Here is a 23,396-nt window from a genome sequence, read left to right on the forward strand (position 1 = left end):
AAGTACGGGAGCGGCACCTCCCTGTGCACATGTGTAAGCACGTGTGCCCGCACACATGTGTCCACAAGTGTGGGGAGCGGCACCTCCCCGTGCACATGTGTAAGCACGTGTGCCCGCACGCATGTGCCCACAAGTGTGGGGAGCGGCACCTCCCCGTGCACATGTGTAAGCACGTGTGCCTGCACGTGTGTGCCCACAAGTACGGGAGCGGCACCTCCCATTCCCTTCAGGGCAGAGAGGCCCCACCAGCTTCTTCCCACGGGGCAGCTCCCACTGTGCGCCCTGTCTCTGCCCCATCCCAGTCCTGGGTGTGAATCCCTGGACACTTGCCTGCAGCCCCCTGGGTCCTCTGACCCAAGGCAGACCCAGATGACTGAGACAGGGAGACAGGAGGCAGGTGGAATGAGCAAGGTTGTTTATGGGGCCGGCTGACAGGTGAAAAGGAAAGGGGCTGCAGTGAGGACTGCTGGCTTGGGGACGTGCAGGGAGTGACACCCTCCTCTCTGGGTCTGGTGGCTGAGCTCTGGACAGAGGTGGACAGAGGTGGGCCGGGGGTGGGCAGAGATGGGGCTGGAGTCCAGGGTGGGCCCCTCTGCCCTTGGCGACAGCATGGAGGCCGGGCCTCCCTTCTCTGCAGATGCCAGGCCTCTACTCTCCTGGGGTCACTTCACCTGCAGTAGGAGCCCGGGGTCAGGAAGGGGGCAGGTGTGAGGGGCAGGGTCCCCAGGGGCCAGGCCCCAGGCCCCCGAGTCCTGCCAGTAGAGTCAGATGTGAGCAGGCGCCCAGCATCTGTTTCCACAGGAGGAGGGCGGAGGCCGGTGGGGGGGGGTCTCTGCTGTCTCAGGGCTGAAAGGCCCGGGCCTGTGCCGTGGCCCCTGATAACCGTATACACCCCCTGCTGCCCATGGGCTCCCTGGGCCAAGCCCAGAGTGTCCCCCAGCCTTGCACACAGGGGTGCCGGCTGCCTTACCTTGAGGAAGGTGACAAAGCCGCTGTAGAGCAGAGTGAGGAGGAAGAGGGCTGCGAACGTGGGCCACAGTCTGCTGGCGTCCTCCAGGTCCATGGAGTCCCCGCCGCTCTCATCGTGGCTCTGGGGGCCTGGGGGGGCCATGGCCAGGCCTGGGGAGCAAGGGCCCCTGTGAGAAGGTTCAGCCTGCCCGCGGCGGGCTGCCCAGGGACAGGCGGCGGCTCTGGGCGCCCCTCTCCTGACGTAGCGCCCACCTGACGCGTATCTGTGAACTTTCTCCCTGCCACCCCTCCCCCCGACACCAGGGGCTCCGTGGAGCCAGGAGGCCCAGCGGCGCGGACGGACTGCCACCCAGCAGGCTGCCACATAAGTCAGCACATCCCCATGACGAGTGTGCATGGGAGGTGGGTGGCGCCCAGCAGGTGTGGACACACGGGGACCCCGCCAGGCCGCAGTGGAAACCCCCGTCAGGAGCGGCTGCTGTGACGAGCGGGGCCAGACGGACCGAGCGGGGCCAGACGGACCGGGGACAGCACTCTACGCGGAAGGAACGCCGTGCTCTGGGACGCAGCCTGACGCCAGGAGGGCAGAGGGGCCCCGTGTGGCTGGAGTGGGGAGCTCGGGCAGGGGAGCCCGGCTGCTTGGGGTCCTTCAGAGCAACAGGGAGCTCCCCAGGGTCTTGAAGCAAGGGCCTAGCACGTCCAAGCATCCACTGCACGGGGGCCTTGGGATGGGTCCAGCCGGCACACTCCCTCCCCTGGCAGGAAGTCCTGATGGAACCATCACCAGCGGACACGCTCCTGGCTGTTCCCCTACACGCATTTTCTGAGGCTCCACTCTGTGCTTGACAGGGGCTGCTGACGCTGGGTCTGGGGCGGTGTGGCCCAGGACCCGCGTCCCGTGTCATGGGCACAGGAAGCAAGAGTGGACACCGCGTGGCCTTGCCAACTGGAGCAGTCTGTGGACTTTAGTAACAAGACGGGCACGTCTGCGTTCCGTTCATTTCATTTTTCTAGTAACTACGCCCGACTGTACTCTAGAAGGTATCGGTCCGTGGTGGACACGACATGTTCAGGAAGGCAACTGTCCTCGCTCCAGATAATTTGGGAAAGCCTGTTCCAGGCAGGTGGAAGGTGGTGGGGAACAGCTGGGGCTCAGCCAAACGTGACAATGGTCGCCCGTGGACAGAGTGCCGTCCAGGGAAGGCCAGGCGTTCCGGTCCCCCACGGGAGCAGCAGCCGAGCCCTGCAGCAGAGAGGGCTTCGCAGAGGACAGGGGAGGGTGGGGGACATGCCTCCTTGGCAGCCTCCACTCCGCGTGGCAGCACAGACCAGCGGGCAGTCCGTGGCGCACAGCCTGGAGAAGCCCGAGATGGGGCCTGTCTAACCAGGACTCGAGCCAGCCATGCTGGCAGGAAGTGGCTTCCACTCGTATCTGGGGTGGGGTCAGGACGCTCCCTCCACGGGGGCTTTCTGGTAAACACCATGCAGGATGGGAGATCTGACCCAGCTTGGCCCCCTGCTGTGGACATGGAGCAAAGGTCCTGTGTGGGGCAGTCAGTGGCAGAGAAGATGCACTGGGTTCATCCCTCCACCAACTGCTCATGTCAGCACGTGCGGATGCTAAAGCCTTGACCGATTCCCTCATGCCTCTATCCTCCCTGGATGCCCACACCTCTGTCCCCCGTGCGCAGGGTAGAGCTCGCGTCCCTCTGTCCCCCGTGCCCAGGGTGGGGCTCGCGTCCCTCTGTCCCCCCATGCGCAGGGTAGAGCTCACGTCCCTCTGTCCCCCGTGTGCGAGTGGGGTAAGGTGGCTGACAATGTTCTCTTTCTAGGAGCCAGGTCAGCTGGACCTCTGTGTGTCCCCATCTTTAGTGGCTTTAACTAAGTAACCACGTTTGTAGGGTGTACGTGGTGTTGTCCGTCTGTCCCTGCAGCCTGGCTGTCCTTCCTCATCTCCAGCATCCTGACGGCAGGCTCAGAATTCCCTCTGCTGTGGAGCGAGGCTGGGCTGTGGGGAAGCCTCGCAGCAGGAGGCCAGCAAGCGGGCACTGTGATTAGGTGCGGAGGGCCCGGGGAGGGGCTGGCAGAGAAGCAGAAGGGCTGGAGGTGTCTGGGTGCCGGAGAGCCCCTGGCTTCTGTCTGTGGGACCTGGGAGCCTGCAGCCTCACGTGAGTTGGGGAGCAGGACCAGGTCAGGAGGAGGGGGACGTGTTATTTTCCAGCGACAACGCGGAACACAAGTGTCCCCAGCATCGTGGCTGCCCACTTGCCGGGCCTGTGCCGAGTGTGCCACGGCACCACCCTGCTTAGGAACAGGGGAGCTGTGCTAGGCTGAGAGGCAGGACAGGCCTGTGGGTGCAGGACGGAGGAGCCCGGGGGTCCTGCGAGGAGAGCAAGCAGGACCCCAGAAGAAGCAGAGCACAGCTGCAGTACGAGGAAGGAGGGTGCCGGGCCGCAGAGAGGAAGGGGCTGAGGCCTCGCTGAGCGCGGAGCATGGGCTCATTCCACGGGGTTGAGGTTGCCCTCCTGGCTGGAGGAGGGGTCCGGGAGATACGGGCAGGGCCCCAGCTGCCTCCCTGAGCAGGCCCGTCTGCAAGGCCCAGCCCTTAGTGGGCTGGTGAGGGCTTGACCTGCCCGGAGGAGGGCTCTCTCCCCATCTGCTCCCAGGGGACCCTGGGGGTCAGGCCAGGCCCCCTGCACCCTCTGAGTGTGTGATCCTGGCAAGTGGGTGTACTTCTGCCCCTACAGGAAGATTGGTGTGTTTGGGCCCTGGAGGCTCCAAGTCCATGGTCGGGGAGGGACGCACAGCTGCAGGCACAGGGTGAGGGCAGTGCTGGGCCCGGGGGAGGATTGGCCGTGTGCGGAAACTGGGAGAGGCCTGGCCGAGGACCCACAGCAACCACAGGCATAGAAGCCACGGCCCAGGGGAAGGGAGCACAAGAGCCGGGCCACCTCATTCGAGCTGAGCCCTGCCCGCTGGGCTGTCTGGCCTCTCCCATGCTGGGCACGTGTGTGTGCTCAGGTGACCCAGGTGCGCACGTGCACCCACACCTGGAGCCCACAGCCGGGGCTCTGTGCATGATGGAAGATCAGTTTCCACCCTCAACTGGGTCTGTTCACAGGGCTGGTCTGGTCTCACCTGTGACATCAGACCTTGGAGAGCCTGGGTCTGTGCCTCGGGGCAGCTGGGTGTAGGGGAGTGGAGCCAGGAGGAGTGTCAGTGTGGACCTGGCCCTCAGGGAGCCCAGGGGAGGGAGGAGAAGCAGGGCCAGGAGGCCGATGTGGGGGCTGGAGAACATACCCGAGGGCCATGAGCCGTGACAGGTGGCCCAGGGCAGGTGGCATCCAGAGGGAAAGGGTGCAATGCCAGGAAGATGGGCTGAGGACAAGGGGTCCCAGCCTAGGTGGGCAGACAGGGCTGGCCCCGGGCCGAACTTCGGGGGAGGCATGCTGGGGCAGAGGCAGGCGGGCTGGGGGACCCCTTCAGGCTGCTGCCCACCGGGATGCCCCCACTGCTGAGCTGGCGGGAGGAGGCGGTGGGGTCAGTGCCGTTTGGGTATCTGCCTTACTGTGGACGGATGCTCATGGCAGGATCTGGGCTGTTGGCGGGGTGTCCGAGCCAAGGAGCCCGACCAGCCTTCCTGCATGGCCCCCACATTGCTGCCATGGCCTCCACTGGTCATCTTCCCCCAGCTCCCGAGGGCAGCCTGGCGCCCGGACCACCTGCTGCCTCTCCATAAGCAGGAGGAGGGAGGTGTCCTGCTGCCTACTCGGCCTAAGGTGTCCAGCACTGTCCCACCAGGGCCTTGCTGGGCCGGGAGGGGGCTCTAGTCAGGGTGCTGCTCCCCTATGGGCTGGCAAGGGGCTCTAACAACGGCCTCAAAGGGGAGAGTTAGCCCTAACCCTCCACCATGAGCCCCCACCCTGGAGGGCCCACCTGCTGCCCCCTAGGCTGCCTGCAGTCAGTGGCTGTTGTGGGCATGTGCTGGTCAGATCCCCGGCACTGGGAACAGCTCCCCTTCTGGGTGTGCCTGGCTCCGAGGTGCTGACTGCTCTCCCCGACCACCGGGCCTCCTGGGGCTTGGGGAGGGTCACACATCCCTGGAGGGTAGGGTCCCCAGGGGAGGCCCGTTCCGCGCCCAGCAGTGCGGCATGTCTTGGGGGGAGATGGTTGCTCTTTGGGGCCTGGCCGGGGAGACAGCACCTCCCAGCCCTCCTAGTCCAGCATGCGGTGGACAAGATTCGGGGGGCCGGTGTCATGGCGTCCACAGCCCACTGCAGACGCCCAGCACACGCCGAGCAGGCCGGTGGCACAGCCCTGGGGCCATTCGGCTCCTGGGGGCTGCCCCTCCCCCCAGCCTGTGCTCGCGGAGGCCGGGGGGACGCCCTCGCATCCGTGTGCGACTCACCCGTGTCCAGGCTCCAGCTGGTGTTGAGCACCTTCCGGGAGGCGTCGTGCCTGACCACGCACGTATAGGTGGCCGGGAGAGGGCCCTGGGCCGCGAGGACACGCAGGACACTCCAGGTCTGGAACGTGGTGTTCCCAGGCTGGGCCACGGGCGATGCAGTGGCAAACCCTGTGGCGTCCACCTCCGCGTGGCCCCTGAGCCAGGTGAGGAGGATGTCGGGGGGCGAGAAGCCAGACACCTCACACAGGAGCCAGGAGGCCGCGGGGGGCATGGTCAGGACGTGGACGGCGAGGCTGCTGGGCGCCGTGGCAGCTGCGGGGACAAGCCCGGTCATGCTGGGGCCACCCAAGGCCTGGGCGAAGCTAGGTGGGGGTGCGTGTGCGGGGGCGGGCAGCCTCCCTGTCCCCTGGGCCTGGGAGTGGCTCACCGTACTCTCTGGGCGCTGCGGACACCAGCTGGAGGGGCCTGCTGGGGTGGCTCAGCGTGCAGGTGATGCTGGCCCCAGAGGCCCACAGTGACACGGGCAAGGCCAGGCGGCTGCTCAGGCTCTGGGAGCCGTTGACGTGCTCCTCCAGCGACCCCTCCTCCACGGCCCCACTGGGGGGTGCCCCGGCCACCTCCCAGGACAGGCGGGCCTCCTGCAGGTCATCCCCCAGGGCCAGGCAGGTGAAGGAGGCCTCTCCCAGGAACCATGGCCCCTGCAGGGGAGGGCGCAACACGTAGAGGCTGGGAGGGTGGGTGTAGTTCCAGCAGTCTGCGGGGGCGGGGGGAGCGCCCTGGGTCAGCGGTCAGCGGGGGACCTCGGTGCCTGGGGGCAGTGCCAGGCACCCGCTGGCTCCCCAGTGCAGACCCCCCCTTTGTTGCTTCCTGGCCTCCCACTGCTGGGCTGGGGGCTCGGTTACAGGCCGGGATTTCCCCAGGGTCCCCCCAGGCCGTTCTTCCCCTTCTTCCCCCGCTCTGTGCCCCAAGGAACTGGCCTCTGTGCTTGGCATCCCCTGGGCTTCCTGGCTCCGCGGCTTGTGTCTGGGTGTGGCTGGTGGAGGGCACTGCGGGGGAAGAGGGCGTGAGACCAGCGGGACTCGTAGTCGGGGCCGTGGTTTCCCTGGGCCCCTCAGCCTTCCTGCTCTCTGGGGTCCGGAGACCTACCCGCACCTGCTGCTGGCCCTTCCTCAGGGCTCCTGAGTGGTCATCATGCCACACTCACCCCTACAGTTAGAGCGAGAATGGCCAGTAAGTTATCAGGCCTTAGGTTTGGGACTGACTAAGGGCCTGAAAGTTTGTTCTGTAAAGGGTCAGATGGTAAATATTTAGGTTTTGCAGTCACATGGAGCCCCTGTCTCTCCACCCTCCCCCATCCCCCATCCCACTGAAACTGCAAAGACCATCCCCAGCTTGTAGGAAACGGGCTCTGGGCTGCAGGGCGTGCGGCCTTCCCAGGTGGAGAGTGCTGGCCTGTTGGGAGGGCTGGGCTCAAGGGACCAGCACAGCTGTCTGCCCCACGGAGGTCATCTTCCCCTGGAGGCCTGCCCGCCTGCCTGCAGCGTGTCCCCGGAGCTCTGCCAGGGCCGGGGTCCCCGTCAGCCGAGCTCCCCATGGACAGGGTCCAGCACGTACCCCTGCCCCAGGTCAGGGTGGCATTGTGCATCCCTGCCTGGAGGACTGACCTCTCCTTGATGTCCCATCCCTTTGGGTCTGACCGGGCTGTACTGAGCGGGGGAAATGGCAGTATTCAGAGATGGGGTCGTCACGGGTGGGGCGGGCTGTGGAGGGCCCACAGAGGTGCCACAGCAGACCACAGTTTCTGCCCCTCGTGTGGGCCACACCGATGCCCCAGAGGGCTGGTGCTGGGGCTTCCCTTCTTTGCAAACACAGCTTGCTGCCCCACTTGGAGGAGTGAGCCCTGGACCCTTCCCGAGGGCCAGGCAGGGCAGCTGTGACCCCGTGTGACCCTCGGAGAGGTAGCCGGGCGGAGGGGCGGCTCACTGAGAGGGGCTCCTGCTGCAGGGACCCCTGGGTCCACTGTCACGGCTCCTGAGCTTTAGGGTGGCGTGCTACAGCTCTGTGAGGGTCACGGGGCCAAGTCCCGTCCTGCTGGCCACGTCAGCCACATGTCCTCACACGAGGCTCCGGGACAGGCTCATGTCTGAACCCTGTCCACTGGGCAGGTGAGACCCGGTGCCGGTCTGTGGCCCCGCCCCTGTCCGCTGTGCTCTCTGCAGGGTGTCTGGGAGGGGGTCTCTTGTTCAACAGGGGCCTGAGGGGGCATCTGCTTGTGCCCATTACAGGGCCTGCTGTGTGGTCAGGGCTCCGTAGACCCCGCCTCAGTGCCTGCCCGTCCTGAGTCAGAGAATTCACAGAGGGCTGCCTGAGGGAGTCAGCCTAAGGGATGGGAAGGCAGGAGGGGGCACGCTGGGGTGGGGGCTCCTCACCTGGGACCCTGGCAGTGCTGGGGGTGTTGCTGGGCTCCTCTGACAGGGATGGCCTGTGAGTCGACAGGGAGGTCTTCACTTTCCGGGACTCTGAAATCGGAGGGAGAGTGGCAGGGGAGGGTCAGACGGTGTGTGCACCCAGGGGAGGCTGCTCGGTGGCCAGGAGGACCTGGGGACGGCAGGAGGGAGGATCGAGTGGGCTGCGGGGTGCAGAGGCGGGGACAGGGCCATGGGAGGCCTTGCGCTCTGCCACAGACTCTCTTGCACGCTGAGCACAGGGTATGTGGGGACAGGACTCGAGGGGCCCGGCTGCCGGCCTTGTCCTCGTCCTCTTGGTGGCAGGTGCAGGAGACCCTGCAGGCCATCCTCGGGGGTCCGGGGGCTGCCCACCTGGCCACTGGATGGGCTTCTCCATGTGGTGGCTGGGGCTCCAGCTGATGGCGTTGCAGTAGTACGGGCCTGGCTCCTGGGGGGTGACCAGTAAGGACAGCTGAGTGTGTCTTCTGTCCAGGACGATCACTTCTGTCTCTTGGATCTGGTCCTGCCCCTCCAACTTCAAGGTGATCTGCACGGACTTCAGGGAGGGTCCCTTTGCCAAGCAGGCCAGGACTACGTGGTTGTCTTCCTGTGGGGCTTCACATCTCGAGACCAAGGGGAATAGATCCAGCGTTATGGAGCCTGGAAGACAGACAGCGGTTGTGAGGCTGGGGGCCCCGGAGGTTCAGGGTGGTGGGGGAGGGGCTCAGGTGTGGCCCGTGGTTCCTCCTCCAGTAACGGGTGCTTCCCCCACTGTAGAGCCCGTGTTGCCTAGACCCCAGCTCAGGGTGCACCTTGGTGATGGGCCCGGGGCCATGTGTCCCCCCACCAGACCTCCAAATGCTGGCCCTCGGCCAACCTGCAGGAGGCCTGGGACCCCTATGCCTGCAGAGGGGCCTCGTGGCTGGACTTCCGTGTGTTTCCCTGAGGAGTGGGCTGGATCAGACGCTGCCCTCCCCAGTGCCTGGCCCCAAGGTCTCTGCTACTTGGGGTCCAGGCCCATGAGTGCTTTGTCTTCACAGGAGGCCTTCGACCATGCCCTGGGGTGGGGCGCAGGTCACCCAGCAGTGCTCTGGGCCCATGGGCTGTCACTCATGGACACTGGGCCCAGGGGTGGCAGGTCCCTGAATGAGGCTCCCTAGTGGGCTGGCTGCAGTCCCCTTGTCTTCTTCCTGGGGACCTGGCTGGCCAAGAGTGGCCGAGTGAGCGGGGGTCCCTGCCTGTGTCCCTGACAGCTCTGCCACCATAGTCTGTGGCCCCTGTCCCATGCCGAGCCCCCCAGACACCATGCTGCCTTTGCTCAGAGAGGACCAGACATGCCCATTCTCCAGCCGCCCACTCCATGGGTCCCTGGGGCAGGACCCACCTCTCTGCTCTCCCAAGCACCCGGCCAGCCTGCCCCTGCCTTTTCCTGGGGTTTCCCAACAGGACTATCTCCCACCCACGTCCCAGGGGCCCCCACATAGCATCCCCAGCATTCCCTCGTGCCCTGCCAGAACCCCCACACCATGCCGTGGGGCAGACGCCGGGCACGGGTGGGTTGCGGGCCCAATTGTGTCCTAACCCCTGCTCCGCAGAACATGACCTCATTTGGAGATAAGGTCCTAGTGGGTGAATTAATGATTCAGAGAGGTCATACTGCCGGAGGGCGGGCTCCAAACCCCCGTGCCTGTTCCTTACGAAAGGGGACGCACAGCACATGCACCATGGGCGGATGAGGGGGGTTGGAGGGATAGGCGACAAGCCAGGGAGGCGCGGGTCCCCGAAACCAGCAGCCACCGGTGTGTGGAGGTGCGGGACCCAGGGAGCCTGCCCCCCATAGCCTGATTTTGGGTTCCCGGCCCCCAGAACGGAGACAAGTAATGTCTGTTGTTCCAGCTGCCCGCAAGAAACAAAAGCAGGTTTTGGAACCAGAAGTGGAGTTTGCCGCAACCAGCAGCTAGAAATACGGATGTGGCCTTGGAGCCGGCTGGCCGGCAGAAGTGGCGCCTCGAGGGACATGTCCGGAAAAGGCAGACTGTCCTGAAGACTGTTGGCAGAAGTGTGGACGTGAAAGGTGACCCTCGTGAGGACTCAGAATGGAGGGAGAGCTGGGCAGACAGCGTCTCTCATCTGGGAGAGCTCGGGTGCCGCCACAGAGACGATGCCACGGAGACGATGCCACGGAGACGGTGCCATGGAGAAGTGCCACGGAGACGGCATCATGGAGACGGTGCCACGGAGACAGTGCCAGGGAGACAGTGCCACAGAGACGGCACCACGGAGACAGTGCCACGGAGACAGTGCCAGGGAGATGGCGCCGGGAGACAGCGCCACGGAGACGGTGCCGCTGTGCTTGGTGCGGAGCAGGCCTGCAAGGGCCGGACGCGGGCACTTGGCTGAGGAGCTGTCCACGCACAGTGCAGAGGGCCCGGCCTCCTCTCGCTGCTCCCAGGGAATAGGGGAGGAGGCAGCACATGGGAGCCAGAACTAGACGCTTTGGGAAGGTCTCTGCTGCCCTGAATGCGGGGCCGGGGTCTGGCTGGTCCTCCTCCCACCAGGGGATCGCGCATATGGTCCCATCAAGCGTCTGGGAGGAGCCGGCAGCAGCCATGTGGTTCCCCAGGGAAGGTCTGCATAGGGCCGTCTTGCCCATGGACTGTAGGGGAGGCCGACAGGGTTTCTGGGAGTTCTACGGGAGCACAGAGGTGCCTGCCTGAGGGACATGGAGGAAGGCTGGTGTTGAGGACAGTGTCGTGGACGCGGAGGGCGCAGAGGACCCAGGCCTTGGGGTGCCGCTGCCCCGCGGTGGGGCTTGGAGGGTGGGCCTGCCGCACCTGGCTCTGCAGACAGAGCGTTGAGCTGAAGCGGATTCTTCCGGAGCCTTATCATCGGATGGGGAGCCCTGCTGGACCTGGCCTGTCCTCCTTCGGATCGCTCCCTGCTGGCCCACACGGTCCACCCCGCACCTGCCCCGGCTCCGTGTCTGGAGGTCTGGAGGCGGACAGACCTGTGCCCCGCGGTGGGTCGCACAACTGTCCCCCCTCTCGCGGACTCAGCTGATATTTGGGTGAGATCTTGAACATGGGGTGACTTTAGGAGTCTGGCATGGGAGCAGGACGTGAACGTCGGGGGCCAGAGGGTGGACTGCGACGGCTTGAATTGTGAGCCCCGGTGTACGTACTCACATCCTGTCGCCCCAGCACTGCAGAACGGGACCTTGTTTGGGAACAGGGTCATGGAGGCTGAGACCCTAATCCCACACGACTGACACCCTTGTCGAAGGGGATCTGGACACGCGCACACACGGGGACGACACCATGTGTGCGGGAAGGCAGACAGCGCAGAGATGCAGCTACAAGCCAAGGAACGCCGAAGATGGTGGCAGCCCCGCCTGCAGCACATGCTCCCTCCTGGGCCTGGAGGGGGGGCCGGCCCTGCCGACACCCCCATCTGACACCTGACTTCCAGAGGACTTAGTTTCTGTTATGTACCCCCCTCGTCAGGGGTCCTGGCACACAAACGCAGTGCAGGGGCATCCCCACGTGGGGCCCCCCTCAGCCATGGTGCTGGGCCGGGGTGGGGTCCACATAACCAAGATGAAGCTGGAGCCGCGAAGTGCCCACCTGGAGCATCCTCGGGGCGCAGATGTCCTGGGACCCTCAAGCGGCCGGCTCACAGCCATGCTCGCCGCTGCCTCCCCGACCCCTCAGGTGCGTGGATCTGCACCTCCCCTCTCTGCTTCTTCCCCACCTGCCCCTCCTAGACCCTCGCTGCCATGGCTCCACAGCCCGTGGGCCACCCTGGCCATCTACATGGAGGCCAGCAAGCCCCCGACACGGTCCCACAGGCCCTTGGCTGCGCTCCACCTCCTCCGAGGTCCTGGGCCTGGCACCGCCTGCCCTTCAAGCGCAGAGACGTGGGCGTGCAGTGCCGTGCCCCCGCGCCTCTCCCTGGCAGGTACTCTCCTCACCGGTTCAGCAGAAACTGCTGCTCCCATCCACACACCCATCAGGGGCAGTCCGATGGTAGGGTGCGCGCCCTGTGCTCCTGCCGCTCTTCAGTCCAACCCCCGACACCGCAAAGGGTGGGACAAGCCTGTGGGGCAGCCAGGTGGGCTGGGGATGGAGACGGGGGCCACGCATGGTGCGGGGACCCATCGGCGGAGGCCCCGCGGGTCGCACACAAACCCCCCCCCAAGCCTGGCTCCTGGTTCCTGCCATGTGTGGGGGATCAGGCCTGGGCCTGCATCCCACTCGGCCGTCGTCCTTCAGCAGATGGGACGTGCCCGAGACCCTGGGACCCACCGCAGGGCCCCCTTCCCCAGAGTGTCCCCTGGCAGGCCTGTGTGCAGACGGACCTCCCTTTCCCACGGGCCCTCGACACACACACAGCACACGAGGAGTGCACTTTGGGACAAAAACCTGCACAGGGAGCATTTCGTAAGATCAAATATACACGTTTATTTGAAGGCGACACGCGTGTCCGTTGCAAAGCAATGCTCGGAGTGGACTTGGGCCTGTGGGCTCCACACGCGGCCCGGCACTCGGCTGAGTCTTCGAGCTGGAAGGGGGGAGGGGGTGACATGGGAAAAGTCCAAGGACAAGTGGACGGGCTCCACGAGCTGCCCCCTGGGCTCCAGGTCCCGGGCCTCTGATGTACTTCGTGGGCCGGTCATTTCACCTGCAGACGACATATCGTGTGAGCTCCTTTCCCGCTGCCCGGCGCTACATGCGCCTCCCCCTCCCACAGCAGCCCTGCCGCTACCTTGAACAGCGTGACTGTGGTGCTATAGAAGACGCTGAGGAGGAAGAGGACGATGAAGGTGGACGCCATGGTGTTCAGGTTCTCGAAGCCTTCCTCCTCGGCACCCACCTCCCCCTCTGCAGGGAACACAGCACAGAGGGGTCAGGCCACGCTCCAGCAAGACCCAGCCCCAGGCCCGCCCTCAGGTCTCGGCTGTGCTGCCCCAGGAGGGCCAGGCGGGCGGGGGCAGTGGGAGAGGGTGCGTGTGGCTCCCCAGCCCCACGGCCTCCGCAGCACCTGCGGTGTGGGTCGAGGGCCCTGGGCTCAGTCGGGAAGGGTCTGAGCCAAGCGTTAGCTGGGCCTTGGCAGCCTGAGGCAGCGGGTCAGGGCGAGGCAGGACATGGCCAAAGCAGAGCAGGGGGTGACCCAGAGCACCTCGTGGAGTTGCTGTGGGGTGGCAGAGCGACACAGACACAGGGGTATGGCCGGGCTGGAGCGGCTCACGGTGTCCCGAGCGCTCTTGGTGGCAGGGGCCATACAGCCAGGGCCGCCCGGGAGAGAGGCAGGGAGCAGGGCCTTCTGCCAGCTGTGGTCTGGGGGTGGGTGTGCCCCTGGCCACTGAGGCCAGCGAAGATGGCAGTGGGGGGCTGGCACGTGTCTGGGCCAAGGGGGCCCTCCTTGCCTCTCCGTCTCGGAGTGCATGGCACACGTGAGAGCCCATGTGGGGCCCTAGCTGGCTGTCTGCCTGCCAGTCCTCTGGGGCCAAAGGGTCAGATAGAACCCTGAGGCTCCAAGGAAGGTGACACTGGGGTGGACAGGCTGAAGACATTCAGTGGGGTCAGCAGCCTCTGCATAACTGGGCCCTTTGGGGCATGTTGAGCTCAGGCTCCTAAGGGCCTGGTGTGCAGAGAGGTTCTCGGAGGCAGCCCGGAGGGGGCTATGCTGCCTGTGGCTGTTGGCAGAGGAGATCCCATTCAAGCCCCTGCCCCTCTCTGCCCACCGGGCTCTGTACTCCCTCACTCCTGCTCCTGGGGGCCTCGTTTCCCACCATTTCCAGGGCCAGGTGATCGCAGGGGCTCTCCACTCAGATCAGGAGCTCTGCAGCCTACCCCTGCAAGTAAGAGCCTCCCTGCCTCTGGGGCCGATGTCCAGGCACGCCTGCGTGTCAGGACAGGCCGGGCCCTGTTCAACTATGGGCGCTGGGGTTCTGCTGCCTTCAAGAGCCTGGGCACGGGCAGGGGTTTTCCTTGGCCCCAGACCCGGGAGTGGTGGCCAAGGTCAGAGTTCAGACCTCCAAGCTCAGACAGAGGGACAAGCAGAGCTTGGGCACGAAGCCCTGCAGAAAGTGACACGGCCGGACAGGGCAGCAGTTCCTGCCAGAGGGACCACAGTGTATGAGGGCTGGCACCTGCGTGTGTGTACGTGTGTGTATGTGTCTGTCTGTGACTGTGTGTGCATGTGTGTACACGTGTGCATGTGTCTGTATGTGTCCGTGTGTGTGCGTGTGCATGCACGTGTGTCTGCGTGTGTGTCTGTGACTGTGCATGTGTATACACGTGTGCATGTGTCTGTATGTGTCCGTGTGTGTGGGTGTGCATGCACCTGTGTCTGCCCGTGTGTCTGTGACTGTGTGCATGTGTGTACACGTGTGCATGTTTCTGTATGTGTCCGTGTGTGTGGGTGTGCATGCACGTGTGTCTGCCCGTGTGTCTGTGACTGTGTGCATGTGTGTACACGTGTGCATGTGTCTGTATGTGTTCGTGTGTGTGCATGCACACATGCGTGTCCGTGCATGTGTGTGTCCATATGCATGTAACTCTGTGTGTGTGTCTACATGCAGGTGCATCTGTGTCTACATCACGTGTGTGCATGGATGTGCATTCGTGCCTGTGTGCGCACACGTGTGAGTATGTCTTGCACAGTCATGTGGCTGTGGGAGGAATTACAGGGGTGGTGAGCATGGACTTGGTCTGCAAGGAGTACAGGGACGTCCAGAGGCTGGGTGGGGGCAGGGACGGTGGTCTGGGGGTGGGGACAGCACAGCCATGGCCCCGGCAGGCGAGAGCATGGCTTACTCAGGACGAACGTCATTTGAATGGATGTTTTTATTTCTAATTTTGATAAATGCCACATGCCACCCCATTGACAAGGTTAGTTTGCACACAAGCACACACAGCGATCAGCCAGGGGTTGTGGGATCCACCGGAGGGGGCGGCCCCGTGGTCAGTAGCAGGTGCTGGCCGTGTCAGACAAGACCAGGGACACGTTGTACAGGGTGGGTTTACCGGTGGACTTGTCCACACTCCTCTCGGTCACCATGTGGGGCAGGGCCTCGTGGCCTACAACACAGGTGTAGGTCTCCCCGGCACTCCAGTCCTCCTCGCTCACGGTCAGGGTGCTGTGGACAAAGTAGAGGCCAGGGGCTTGGGGCTCGGGTGTTGGGGCGCTGGTCACGTAGCTGTCGGGGGACATGGGCTGCCCCTTCTGCAGCCACTGCACGAACACGTCTGGGGGTGAGAAGCCCTTCACCAGGCAGGTGACCGAGGCCGACTCCCGCAAGCTCAGCTGCTCCCGGCTCGGCGGCAGGACGTACACAGATGGCATGTGCTTGGCCACCTCTGTGGGAGGAAAGACAGTGGTGAGCTCAGGCTGGGGCCCGGTGGGGAGAGACTTCCAGCGGCCGTGGGAGAGGCCTGGGCCGTGGAGGAGCCGGTCCCTACCCTTGGGCCTGGAGATGGTCTTCTTCAGCGGTGAGGGCAGATCTGTGTGGGTCACCATGCAGGTGAACTGCTCCCCCGACTCCCAGTCCTCCACACAGACAGTGGCCTCCCCCATGGCACTGAAGGTGATGTTGGGGTGGCTCTCGGAGATGTTGGTGTGGGTTTTCAGAGGCTCGCCATTCTGGCGGGTCCAGGAGATGGTCAGGCTGTCATAGGTGGCCAGGTCTGTGACCAGGCAGGACAGCTTGGCCGACTTGGTGAGGAAGATGCTGGCAAAGGAGGGGGGGATGGTGAAGATGCTGATGCTGACAGGTGAATCTAGATCAAGAGAGGATTTATGTCAGTGACTGGCTGGATGCGAAGCAGGCAAAGGTGGAGATTTTCCCCAAAGAACATAAACTGACTTCACAGAGAACCTTCCTGAGCCCCAAGGCCCCGCTGGAGGGGAATGCTGGGCCCCCACCTCCCTGCCCTTGGCCGCTGCAAGAAGCCAAGGCTCAGGGAGCGGTGGGCCTGAGTGGACAGCTGTGCATGTGAGGGATGCCATGAGGGGCTGCCTGAGGGGCCAGACCACTCACTGGGGGTGCACATGGAGGACACGTTCTTCTCGGAGACCACCCCGTTGTGCTCCACTTGGCAGGTGAACACACTCTGGCTGAGCCAGGCGCTCTCGGTGATGGTCAGCATGCTGAGGACCTTATAGGTCACAACCCCGGACACCTTGTCGTCGGCCTCCACCCTGCCAGTGTCGATGCCAGACTCGATCCGCTTTCCATCACGAAGCCAGGACACGGAGATCTGCTGGGGGCTGAAACCCTTGGCCTGGCAGATGAGCTGGGACGTGCGCTGGCCGTTGCCAGAGAAGGCGTCGCGGGGTGGAATGAAGACAGTCACGTTGGGGGGCAGCTCTGCAGGCACTGCAGGGAAGGGGCAAGGCGTCAGCCCACCTGGCCCCACCCTGCCCACCTGGCCACGGGTAGGAGGGCCCGGCTCTCACCTAAGATGGGCACTTTCACTGACTTGTCACCATTGGAGTGCTTGACCTTGCACGTGAGATACTCATCGGAGCCTTGGAGGACGTCCACGGAGGGCAGGAACACCTGAGAGGTAGCCACATACTTGCCCTCTCTCAGAACCGAAGGGAAGTTCTTGATGTCCCGGTTGCCGACCTCACTGGTGTTCTGGTAGTTCCAGGAGAAGGTGATGGAGCTGGGCAGGAAGTCCCGGGCCAGGCAGCCCATGGCCACCAGGGTCTCATCGGACTGGAAGCTCTCACAGGTGATGAGGGGGAAGAGGTTTGGAGGGGACGGGTTCTCTGAGAACCAGAGAGGGACAAGGGATGAGTGAGAAGGGCTCTTCTTCCCATGTTCCTCCAGGCGGGCCAGAGCCAGCACTGTGGCTCCCTCACCCCACTGCCACAACGGCTGGCCTCTTGTCCTCACCAGCCTGGACCGACAGTGGGTGGCTGGGCTGAGGCCGAATCCAGCCAGGAAGGGGAGGCACAGCAGCCCCCACCCTGCTGCAAAAGCCTGGCTCTGGACTGGTGGGAAGTTGGGGGAAGACGTGGCCTTTGCCTTGTCTTCGAGCAGTCTGCTACCCTGGCTCCCAGCTCAGGATGGCTCAGCCTCAGCCACTGCTGCCTTCCCTCTGAGACATGGGAGCCAGGCCTCTACGCTCAGCCACAAGCCCCATGAGCCGTCTGTGACACAGCTTGACAGCAAGAAGAGGTGCCCCCAGCCAGCCCCCAGCCCTGGCCAGTGTGTCTGGGGTCAGCGTGTATGTGAAGAGTCGGACCATGCAGACTCCCCTTAGCCCATCCTTAGCACAACCAGGTCATTGAGGTCAGACCAATGTTAGTCAGGACGGTCCAGCAAGGCCAGCTCGGCCCAACTGGAACTAAATGGCCCAATGCAAATGAATCTAGCCCACACGAGGACATCAAACTCCTCTGAGCCAAGTCAGCTTATCCAGTCCATGTCTGCTGGGCCAGCTCAGCGACCCTGGCTAATGAGTCCAATTCAGCCCAGCTCAGGTCAGCTCACCCATCCCGATTCAGCTCAGCCCAGCTCAGCCCAGCCCAGCTCAGCCCAGCTCAGCCCATCTCAGCCCAGCTCAACCCAGCCCAGTTCACCTCAGCCCAGCTCAGCCCAGCCCAGCTCAGCTCAGCCCAGCTCAGCTCGGCTCAGCTCATCCAGCCCAGTTCAGCTCAGCCCAGCTCAGCCCAGCCCAGCTCACCCAGCCCAGTTCAGCTCAGCCCAGCTCAGCCCAGCTCACCCAGCCCAGTTCAGCTCAGCCCAGCTCAGCCCAGCTCAGCTCAGCCCAGCTCACCCAGCCCAGTTCAGCTCAGCCCAGCTCAGCCCATCTCAGCCCAGCTCAGCCCAGCCCAGCTCAGCTCAGCTCAGCTCAGCTCACACAGCCCAGTTCAGCACAGCCCAGTTCAGCTCAGCCCAGTTCAGCTCAGGCCAGCTCAGCCCAGCCCAGCTCAGCCCAGCTCAGCCCAGCTCATCCCAGCCCAGTTCAGCTCAGCCCAGCTCAGCCCAGCTCAGCCCAGCTCAGTTCAGCTCACCCAGCCCGGTTCAGCTCAGCCCAGCCCAGCTCAGCTCACCCAGCCCGGTTCAGCTCAGCCCAGCTCAGCTCAGCTCACCCAGCACGGTTCAGCTCAGCCCAGCCCAGCCCAGCTCAGCTCAGCTCACCCACAACGGTTCAGCTCAGCTCAGCCCAGCTCAGCCCAGCTCAGCCCAGCTCACCCAGCCCGGTTCAGCTCAGCCCAGCTCAGCTAAGCTCACCCAGCACGGTTCAGCTCAGCCCAGCTCAGCTCAGCTCACCCAGCACGGTTCAGCTCAGCCCAGCTCAGCCCAGCCGCCCAGCTCAGCTCAGCCCAGCTCAGCCCAGCCCAGCCCAGCTCACCCAGTCCGATTCAGCTCAGCCCAGCTCAGCTCAGCTCAGCTCAGCTCACCAAGCCCGGTTCAGCTCAGCCCAGCTCAGCTCAGCTCAGCCCAGCTCAGCTCAGCTCAGCCCAGCTCACCCAGCCCGCTTCAGCTCAGCCCAGCCCAGCTCAGCTCAGCCCAGCTCAGCCCAGCTCAGTCCAGCTTACCCAGCCCGATTCAGCTCAGCCCAGCCCAGCTCACCCAGTCCGATTCAGCTCAGCCCAGCTCAGCTCAGCTCAGCTCAGCTCACCAAGCCCGGTTCAGCTCAGCCCAGCTCAGCCCAGCTCAGCCCAGCTCAGCTCAGCTCAGCCCAGCTCAGCCAAGCTCACCCAGCCCGGTTCAGCTCATCCAGCCCAGCCCAGCCCAGCTCAGCCCAGCTCACCCAGCCCGATTCAGCTCAGCCCAGCCCAGCCCAGCTCAGCTCAGCTCACCCAGCCGGTTCAGCTCAGCCCAGCTCAGCTCAGCCCAGCTCACCTAGCCCGATTCAGCTCAGCTCAGCTCAGCCCAGCTCAGCCCAGCTCAGCCCAGCTCAGCTCTCCCAGCCTGGTTCAGCTCATCCCAGGTCAGCCCAGCTCAGCCCAGCTCAGTCCAGCTCAGCCCAGCCCAGCTCATCCCAGCTCACCCAGCCCGGTTCAGCTCAGTCCAGCTCAGTCCAGCTCAACCCAGCTCAGCCCGGTTCAGCTCAGAAGTGCCAGTTCAATATGGTTTGGTCCAGCTCAGGTGAGGACTGCTTTGGGCAGCCCAGTGTAGTACTGTATAGTCAGTCCTGAGAGCCCGGTCCTGAGACTCACTAGAAAATTTGAGACCACCGGACCTGCTTGACTTCAAGCTAAAGCCATCTTATCCAGGAATCCTGTATAGACGGGCCTGGCTCTGGGTCAGTTCCCTCTGGTGCTAACCCCTGCCTTTTACACCCTTGTGTGTCCTTGTGGATTTCTCCACTGGGACCCCCTATTTTGTCATGGCCTCGGTCTGAGCTGGCTCTTGGTGCCCAAGCATTATAAATTGCTCCCATCTCAGCGCCCTGGGTGAAATACTTCCTGGCCAGCTAAAATTCATGGGGACATTTTACAACGATTGAGCGTTGGCTGTCATCAGCAGGAAAAGGCCATGTCTTTGCAGTGCCTCTTCTCAGCTGAGATTGCAGTGCCCAGGACTCTCGCCTCTTGTCCTTCCCCCTCCTGGCACTTGCCTGTAGCGGAACTCCTGCCTTCTGAGTCTAAAGTAGGCCCCTGACTTTAGCTAAATTCCCTCCGAATAGAAATCATCATTAAATATGCCCAGAAATGTAACTTATCTGAGTTTGCACCTCTCGTCTTGCTCTTTGTCATAAGCCCTTTTACAAGGCGGTAGGCAACTTTCCAACGCACAGTAATGACCTTGCTTCCAAAGCTGCATTACCACCAGAAGATAGCGTAAGTGGCGCCCTGTGTATGCCAGAGCGTCTGAGCCCTCAGATCGATAGCTAAGAAGCCACAGGGCCGCCCTTCCATCTGTGTCCTTGAAACACCCTTAGAGAAAGTTAAATGTGAGGGACCAAGACGATGGTCGCTCAGGCACTCGTACAGATAGATTTCCTTGTTTCATGGAGCAGTCGTTAAAGACCGAGTCCTCAGCACGCAGAAACCAAAACACCAAATACAAAGTTCTCTCTTACCAGCTCTGCTCCCTGGTCACCGTGGGGGTCTTTGAAGAATTCCTCCAAATCCATTAAAATCGGCTGGCTGGTGCATAGCCGGTTGGCCTGGTGGCGGAAGCCGCGACTGCTGCCCCCAGCCACGGTGGGCCCCGGAGGACCCCCAGCCACGGCAGGCCGGGGGCGCCGGGCAGACACTCCACTGGGGCTCCGTCAGCGCGGAAGCCCGGCAGAGCTCCTTTCTGATTCGAGGCCTGACTGGATTTCCTCTTAGTCCAACAAGCAACACGCTTCACTGAACTCATTCAGGACAATGACACACGTTTCACCTAAAATTTGTCCCAACAGGAATGCTTGAAAAGTGGTCTGCAAGCATGCGGATGGGAAGGCCACGTTATCAGAATACCTAAGTGCCTCTTCATCACAAAGAGAAATCGTCTCGCTTAAAATACTGCGAACGCAGTGATTGCAAGAACCGTGCGTGGGGGCACCGGAGGATGTTTCGAGGTCAACAACCATTTTCAGGGACAACAAATTAGACAAACCTTACACGAACGCATCGTAAACTGTCCCTAAGACCAGTTTAATTTCTTAAACATCTTATTTTGGAAATGAGCGTAATTGAGATGTTGGTGAGCTAAGACCGAAAAATTAAACTCAGCTAAAGAAGGAAGCGGGGGGCTCCTGCGGCGTCTTGGCCTTATTTTAGAAATGCAAATCACACAGGTGTTGTTTTGCAGGGCGGCTGTGTTCAGCCTTGCTGGGCTGGGCGAAACCACCCGAAAACCACTTCTGCCAGCCACAAACTATAAATTTGCCAAGTGTGTTTTCTGGCTCCCTAAAATAGACAGCCCGCGTGACCTGCTTCCTGCCACCTGCAGCCTGGCCCCTCACCGCGCCTCAGCTTACTCAGCCCTTGCAGAACCGCTGAATTAAATACAAAAATAACCCTAACTCATCAACGTCAAAACCACTCCGGCAGGGGGGCGACAGCACCGCGGCCCTACTTCTTGTTCGACTCCAGAAAGACGTGATTCTGGGTTGTTAATTGCCTGATATAATTAAAAAGGTCTAATATCCTTGAAAATCTCGACATGGCAAAGTCACAGTTTTGTCAACTCTTTTTCTCAGGAGCCCTTCAAAGACGCCCTGTCCTTCGGTGTTTAAGAAGCATGCACTTAGGACGAGCAAACCCCTCTCCCTGAGACGCCGACTGCCCCAGCTCCCTGGCCCCCAGACCCGCCATCCGGGCAGCAGGACTCCTCGTCCCTCCTCGCCCGGGTGGTTCCGTTCCTGACCAAGAATCGTCAACAGTCCAGCACAGAACATGAGTCCTCATTCTGAGGACAGTCTTTCACCCCACACTCCAGCTGTGGTGTCCTGCTCGCTCTGCAAACACAGCTAGCCCTGCACACTCCTCAGCCGACACCAGGGCTCTAAGAGCCGGGCGGCACTGACCACAGCCGCTCGGCCCTGTGGCCGCGGGGGTCCTGGCCCACACGTGGCTCGCCCGGCCTCCAGGCCCCTCTGCAGGGGCTCAGTTACTCCACGGGGCATGCGGGCATTGCTCTAGTTTTAGGAAGACATCAGGAAACCGAGAGGCTCCAAAGTCCCGAAGGCACCCGGCCCTCGTCCCCTCCCGGCCAGCCTGCCCCTGGGGCATGTCCCAAGGACCCTCCATTGATGCTCAGAAAACCCCAGGAAAGGAGCAGAAAATAAAGGCCCTGGCAGGGCCGCTCTTACCTGACGACACGGTGACTGAGGTCCCCTGGCCCCAGTAGTCCATACCGTAATAATCACAGTGGTGAAATCGCCATCCGCACCCCACCAAAACCCCTGGGGCCTGGCCCGGCATTGCCCCGACTCAGAGTCCACACGGTCTCCGGGCCACGCAGACGCCGATCGTCCAAGTCACCCCCCCACTGCCCCTGAGACGCTGCGGAAGCCAGACCGTGGCCCGCCGGGGCTGCCTGACTGCAAGCCAACAGCCCCTAACTAGGACTCCGAAGTCCAGTCCACCCCTAGGGCCACGGCCCTGGAGAGCCCGATGCCACCGGGCATGCCACAGTCGCGGTGGCGCCTGAGAAGGCCTGGACTGTGTGGCCGGACCAGCCAAAGAGCTGCCTTGTCCCTGAGTGCAGCCGTCCTCAGGGCGACCTCAAGGCCCCTGTCTCTGCCCGCCTCCCTGGCCTCCGGAAACCCCAACAGCCTGACCCCCTCCAAGTGCAGCCAGACTGGGGAGGCTGTGAGGACCCACCTGAGGAGACGGTGACCGGGGTCCCCTGGCCCCAGTAGTCGAACCAGTTGTCACAATGTGACAACTGTATGGGGACCCCAGATAAGAAGTTGGGTCCCGCTAAGGCCTTGGACCTCAAACCCCACCCGGTGGGGCTGACAGGATGGCCCCAGGAGGCAAGGGTGGCTGAGAGCCAGGAGGGGAGGGAGCCGCTGGCTGTCAGCCCCTTCCCGAGCCCCGGGCTGCTCCCAGTCCTTCCAGATCTCAGACCCAGACACCCTCATTTTCTCCCCCAAATGCAGCAAAAAACCCCGGAGAGAGAAAGGAGAGCAGGGCTGTGAGGACTCACCTGAGGAGACGGTGACCAGGGTCCCCTGGCCCCAGTATTCAAAGTTATCACATTGCCAAGGGCCCCGTTACGGGGCGTACAAAAACCTCACGGCTGCCCGGCAGCCCGGCTGCGCTGACACCCTCAGTCCTCAGGGCTGCGTGCCCCGGACACAGAGCCCACTCTGGCAGCCCCCGCTCCCCACAGAGAAGCCACACAGGGAGAGGACCTCACAGCCTCAGAAGCAGCCCGCTGGGCTCCCCAGATGGCCCCGCAGAGACCAGGGAGTCTTGGGAAACTTCTGCCCCAGGGCTGGGACAGAGGGGCCAGACAGAGGGGGCAGTCTTACCTGAGGACACGGTGACCAGGGTCCCCTGGCCCCAGTAACCAAAAGCATTGCACAGAGACACAGCCCTGCTTCTGCTCTGACACAAAACCTCCTGGCCCCCGAAGCGTCCACACCTTGGCGCCTGAGTGTGCAGAGCAGACCTCGGGCTCTCCTGCCCCCAGACACACCACCCAGAGTACGAGTGAGGCCGGCAGGGGTGCAATTACCTGAGGACACGGTGACCGGGGTGCCCTGGCCCCAAACATCCAAGTAGTCATGGCCACACTAATGCAGGGGCCCAGCACCCCCCAACAGAAAGCCCGGCCCCACACTTCTCCTTCCCGGCCAACGCCTATGCCCTGTCTGCCTGGCCCTCGGCGTGCTTGCGCCCCAGGAGCTCTGCCAGTTCCAAGTCTCGTCCCCATGGGGCCCAGGAGCCAGTGGGGACACTGCTGTCCTGCAGGGTCCCGGGCTGGACCCCAGGCTTGGAGCTGCGGCCGGCCCCAGGGACCTGGCCCGATGCCCACGGAGCAGCTGCAGGGGACACTCACCTGAGGAGACGGTGACCAGGGTGCCCTGGCCCCAGCTGTCGAAGTAAGCATAGGCACAGTGCGCTGTCCCTGTGCTGGGGCCTCTGCAGAACCCCCCCCCCCC

The 23,396-nt window shown here is 63.3% G+C and overlaps 3 gene segments (V, D, J or C); all 3 read right to left on the minus strand.

The window, feature by feature from the left end:
• LOC105235023 overlaps positions 1-22,580 on the minus strand; it is a 61,018-nt gene extending 38,438 nt beyond the window's left edge. The window contains exon 1 of the C gene segment in view: positions 22,436-22,580.
• On the minus strand, positions 401-23,016 carry LOC105235087. The segment is given in 8 exon segments: positions 401-671; positions 971-1,119; positions 5,378-5,689; positions 5,805-6,131; positions 6,355-6,423; positions 7,807-7,896; positions 8,197-8,484; positions 22,970-23,016. Coding segments are annotated over 7 exon segments (981 nt in total).
• Positions 12,265-21,549, minus strand: LOC105235086. The segment is given in 7 exon segments: positions 12,265-12,504; positions 12,589-12,704; positions 14,853-15,185; positions 15,288-15,605; positions 15,866-16,204; positions 16,285-16,602; positions 19,872-21,549. Coding segments are annotated over 6 exon segments (1,359 nt in total).
• Positions 23,017-23,396: the final 380 nt, after the last annotated feature.

The sequence above is a fragment of the Ailuropoda melanoleuca genome, chromosome 14, assembly GCF_002007445.2.
Source record: "Ailuropoda melanoleuca isolate Jingjing chromosome 14, ASM200744v2, whole genome shotgun sequence".
In the NCBI taxonomy this organism is placed as follows: Eukaryota; Metazoa; Chordata; class Mammalia; order Carnivora; family Ursidae; genus Ailuropoda; species Ailuropoda melanoleuca.